The 5,889-nt window shown below is 25.5% G+C and overlaps 1 protein-coding gene across 1 annotated transcript; it reads left to right on the forward strand.

Annotated features, from left to right (window-relative positions):
- Nucleotides 1–658: 658 nt before the first annotated feature.
- LOC145835611 (mitochondrial import inner membrane translocase subunit Tim17-B-like) lies at nucleotides 659–5,442 on the forward strand. The gene is made up of 4 exons (XM_082943284.1): nucleotides 659–789; nucleotides 2,734–2,891; nucleotides 4,637–4,690; nucleotides 5,270–5,442. The coding sequence occupies exons 1-4, from the start codon at nucleotides 659–661 to the stop codon at nucleotides 5,440–5,442; spliced, it is 516 nt and encodes a 171-aa protein (XP_082799410.1).
- The last annotated feature ends 447 nt before the right edge of the window (nucleotides 5,443–5,889 follow it).

Raw genomic sequence — 5,889 nt, forward strand, 5'->3', positions numbered from 1 at the left:
ACATATTTTTTTAGATATAGCAAGTCAAAGTTGCAGACTACAATAGGTTCCTTATGGGAGGCGCAAACTATAACAGCAAATAAATAGAACTAACTAAAATTTTATCTTCTCCTACGTTTTTAGAGATAACTACCTCAAACTTTAGAAAAAAAAATATGTTGGAATAGAATTTAAAAATGAAAATTTATGACAAAAACAAAAAATGAACTGGTTTTTTTTGTTAACTTTTCATATAATTCTTATTGCTGAATTTTTTTTAATTCCTTGATATAGAATTTTCTAAATACCGCAAGGAAAATTTCATGAAAGATTGAGGTATTTATCTCAAATAACGTAGGAGAAGTTAGATTTAAAGTGAAAGTGTCTTTTTATGTGGTTTTAGTTTGCGCCTATAAGGAACGTATTGATGACTCCAACTTTGACTTGCTAATTCTCAAAATATAATTTGAATCTTTCAAACATGAAAAAAGTATCTTGTAGCTTAGTAAAGCTAATTTTTTTTTAATATTAAAAAGTAAAAAAATATTTTACCCCATCCACCTATGCCCTTAAATACAATGGTTTACAATAAATATCTTAGGTCTTTATTACTCTTAGTTCTGTATGTAAAAAAACTAATTGTAGTTATAAATAAAACAGAATTTAGGAAATAAATAAAATGGATTACAGCAGAGATCCGTGTCCTTGGAGAGTTTTTGAAGACACTGGTGGTGCTTATTGCCTTGGATTCGTTTGTTCCGGAATGTTCAATCTTGCTGGAGGGGCAAGGAACGCTCCTAAAGGAATCACGTTTGTATTTTGAATATATACTACATAATATACACAAAAGTTATCTAATTTAATCTACATTGCTCCAAGGATGCCAGGATTTATAAGAATATAGCATTTCATACTCTGATTTTATATCATACTAAGCTCTACTTTATACTTTTTAATTAGTATTAATAAAAAAAAGTAACTTTATAAATACCAACTATGTAAGTAATACCCATGTATGATGTAGTTCTCAGTTATGTGAGAAAGACAATAAGGGTAAGAAAGACTGTAACTAATAAATTAAAGTAATCAAAAAACATTGAACCATAGTTTTAAAACATTTTTTAATCAGAAATTTAACATTGAAAGTAAAATTTCCTACCAAGTACTAAATAAGTTTGTAAGTATTTTTTCCTGATTTTTTTAGCTTTTTCTAAGTTTAATTCAATTGATACAGCAAGAGTTATTTGTTTATTTAAAAGTTAATTATCCATAAAGTTTTTTTATTATTTTAGTTTCTATTATCTTTATTTATTCAAAAACGTTGTGGTTATTTTTATTTTGTAGTAATTGTATTTTCATTTAAGTTTAATGGAAGCATACTGATATATAAAATAAACAAATACTGTTTAAAACAAATGCTATTAAATTTTTTTATTTAATTTCCTACTTTGTATGTATTTAACTCCAGCCAGGTCTTGTTTTCTATTTACAGATAAAGATGAAGTTTATCTTTTTGCATTGTTATTAGTTTGTTAAGTGGTTTTACCATAGTTAGATAGAAACTTAAGAGCTTTTCTGGCTAACTCGTGCAAACTTTTATTTCTCTTAAAAATATAACAACCATAACTTTTTTGTTTAAATATTCTACATACAAAAATAAATTTCAGCTTTACATAAACAAATACATTATTAAAATTTATAATTACCACTCAATAGTGCTTAAATTTGTTTGTTGCAACAATTATTTAAAAAATATAGTAAAGTTATTTTTATGTATAATTATTTAATAGTACCCTTTACTAAATAATGGGGCCACATAGGGAAATCATTTGTTTTGTATATGAGTAAGGAGTAATTACTTTCACCCAAAATTAATTTGTAAACAAATGATATCAATAAAATAGTTTTGTTGGTACATTCCCTTTTTTAGAACTATCTTATAGGTTTTATTGGAAACGTCAGGACAAAAGTACTAAAAGCTTTAAACTAAAAAAACATTTATCAGCTCATCAGAAATTCTTTTTAGTATACTATATAAAAATAAATAACATAAATATGTGTGTATTCTAAAAGTATATGTACTGACTTATAAATGAATTTTAACAAATAGTATTTCTTATAACTAATAATTTCCTATAATTTTTTTATATGGTAAAAAAAACATTAGTCTTAAACTCTACACCTTGCAACGATAAACGTTTTCTGGGGATTGGTAAATGTGTAATTGGTATTTCTGTTAAAATATTTCTCACTGACACATTATGTATACTATGAAATTTATGTTGTTTTGTTTTAAGTTATGAAAATTATTTTGTACATTAAATATATATTACTTGACAAGTATATTATGTTTTATTAAACAAATTTAATTACAAGTTATTGTATACAGTAATGCATTAGTCATCTCAACAGGTTGGCTTTAGATTTCCACTACTTTTTTGAATTGCTTGAAAATCATGCAAATAATTTGCATATTTGCTGAGTCGGCAATTTTTTTAATACTTATTTTAACTTTAATGATAAAACTTTATTTTTTGATTTATTTTTTATGCTTGGGTAACGTGGGTTACGGATAACGGTATAAATAAGAAAAAAAATGTTAAAAAAACTTTAAAAATATTTTGCTGACTCATCAAATATGCAAACTATTTGCATGATTTTCAAGCAGTTTAAAAAAATTAATGAAAATTAAAAGCTAGCCATCTGAACACTGAAAGGTAACAACTATTCTTAAACAAAAAATCCCCAACACAGAAACCGCCTGGTAGGAGCAGTATCACAAGCCAGGGTAAAAGCACCCAAAACAGCGGTGGGTTTCGCCGCTTGGGGTCTCACTTTCGCTTCTTTTGAGTGCGCATTGACCGCAGTTCGAAAGAAGGAAGACCCATGGAACTCGATAATGTCCGGATTCGGTTGGTTTTATAAATAATAAAATAAAATTAACGTAAATAAATAATATTGTTTACATGAAACTCCACGTCCGGATTTGAAGTTAAAGATATAAATAAATGAAATTAATATAAATAAACGGTATTATTTCAACTTATAAATATAAATGAGTTTTCAGCCTTCTGCTGCCAGTATTTTTTTAACTAATTTTATTATTTATTTAAAACTGATTTTATTTCCAAAAAGTATATTTAAAGTTTTACTGTAACTTTTAATGAATAGTCTATTTGTCTTGTTTTTCTCATAAAAACTAGTAAAAAATATGTATTTTATGCCGTAATGTTTTTTATTAATTTTTCTTTCTCGACTTGCCGACTACTGTTATAAATAAATAAACAAAATTGAGATAACTGTATAAAAAAATCTTTTAATAACATTATTACCTTATCTCATTATTTTGGGGTTTGGTTTTGATAATATATAGAAAAATTTGATAAAAGTTAATTAAATTTCGATTTCCAATCTTTTGCCTGAATTTTTGTTGTCTCAAAAAAGTTAAGAAAATACATTCTAACTGTTGGTAATATTGAAAAAGTTAATGCCTGCATAATATTAGTTATTACTTATGCAAATGTTATTGCTTGCAATCCAATTTTTCCCCTATTAATGTTAATTGCATTCAGATTTTTTTATACTGTTTGTTGTAGTTTCTACTTATCATCATGGTCCAAATTCGTAAGCCTTTTTTTTATACTTACATGTACACAGTTATTTAATTGCTTAGACATATATTTTTTAAGGACACGGTTATGTATTTATTAGTATTTAAAGTTTTGAATTTAAGATTTTAGCATTTAAGTTTAGTTAAACTTTTTTATGTCATTTAAAGTTGTTTAGCATAGAAGGCTAACATGTTAAATTAAATTTTTTTGTTTTGATAAATTAAGGTTTTTGTATTGAAGTTTTGTATTGTATTTATTCTTACTTTATTTCTTTTAAATTGGTAAACATATTATGTGATGTTCATACATTCAAGTAAATAAGTAAAAATTACAGTAAAAAATAACAAACTTTATTTTGTCATTAGCTTAAGTTGTAATGATATTAGCATCTCATTTTAGTATTTTAAAGCTTGTGAATAAATATGGAATTTTTTGTAATAATAAAAACAATTTTCATTATTCTCAAAACAAGCTTTTCCAAAACAATTTTTATAACTTTCAAAACAAATTTCTTAAAACAATAAATATTATTGTTTACTTAAAGGAGTTACATTTGTTTCAGTGCTTATAAAACGGAATTTTACTTGCGTTCTTCCAGTGCAGTAGCATTCGGCAAGTGTGCTTTAAGTTAAAATGCATTTTAAACACGTTAGATTTAAGAACTAATGTTTTCTTGTGTGTTTAACTTTAGTTCTCATATAGAGTGATGTAATTGTATCTTTGTGTTGTTTAGTTTATGTAAATAAAATATAAGTGTTGTTTTGATTGTTGTATTAATCTACTTTACTAATCCCTATTACCCCCTTAATAAAATCTGTAACGAGACAAAGTTTCATTTTCCAAAAAAATTCACCGTTTATTTACTAAAGTTTATGATAAAGTTTTAGTTTGTTTACTATAACATTTCAAGCTTTTTAGACTAGAAAATTATTACCGTTTTAATTCTCTTGTTGTTTTTTTTTTATTAAAAACTTTTACATATTAAAAACATAATCTATTTGAAATTTAGATATATATATTAAAAAAAATGTTTTTACTTTTAACAGGAACGGGATTCGTTTTGGCCATGAGACAGGGTAAAGGAGCCGCTATAGGATCAGGTAATAATAATTTATTTATTAATTATTTTAGTAATAATTATTATTCAGGGTAGCTATAACAACTGGTAAATGGTATTAATAATATTAATTATTATTTACAAAAATTGGTAATCATATCACCTTGAGTTTGAAAATTTAGGCAAAAAAAAACATGGAAAAACCTGAATTTTGAACAAAAGTTATCAAAAAACTTGATATTTCAAGTAATTTTTGTGTAAAAGTATTAAAGTTTAGATCACATAACAAAAAGTGAAATATACAAAGATTTTATCAATACATGTTTAAAGTAACTGTAGAATATTTTTCAATGTTAGTATACTTTCTAAAACAGTTTTTTACCTTCAAATTTTTACCGATTAATAGGAACTACACTAATGCTTTCATAAGAATTACTCATATGCTTTCGCAGGAAATTAATAAAATTGATGAGATTTCGTATTTGTTTTGCATCAAATTTATGGGATTTCGTGTTTGTATCTACATCAGTTCTTTTCACTCTTTCATTTCACAGGAACTTACTCAAGCATTTTCATAGGAACTTTTGAATACAATTTTACAGGAACTTTTATAATTTTCCAGGAATATTCGGCGGATTGATCCTTGGAATGATTGAGGGAGTTGGAATCATGATGAACAAAATGACCTCCGAAATGTACAAACCCCAAGCCCCCCAGATCGAGCTAGACCCGAATATGGTCCATTCTAGTCAGACTATCGAGGGAAACACCGGAGGCTTGGCCGCTTTCCAGTAGTGTGACGTCATAATACGTGATGATTTATTTAGCCAAGTTATTGTTTTAGGAAATTTTTAATAAAGTATATAACAAATTACCTTATGAATAGCATGTAAGTAAGTATGAATAACTAATAAAATATTATTTAGAGTTTTGTAATATTGATTGGTGTTAGATATTAAAAGTTAACTTTTCAAAGTTTTCAAAATATTTATTATCTCAAAAATCTGAAACTAATTTTAGTCAAATCTAATGACTTGAGTTTGTTCAAAACATCATTACTAGCAAATAGTCAAACTGAAATAAGTATTTGTTATGAAACTGTTATTTCTTGCAGTATCTTAATCAAAAGCTATACTTTTGCAAAAGTCTAATATAATTTAAAATTTATCATATGGTTTTTGTTACAAAACATACTGTGAGGCATATAAAAATCTATTTATTAACTTTTTTATAAAACTTCTT

The sequence above is a fragment of the Thalia democratica genome, chromosome 5, assembly GCF_965202585.1.
Source record: "Thalia democratica chromosome 5, ktThaDemo2.hap1.1, whole genome shotgun sequence".
Taxonomy (NCBI): Eukaryota; Metazoa; Chordata; class Thaliacea; order Salpida; family Salpidae; genus Thalia; species Thalia democratica.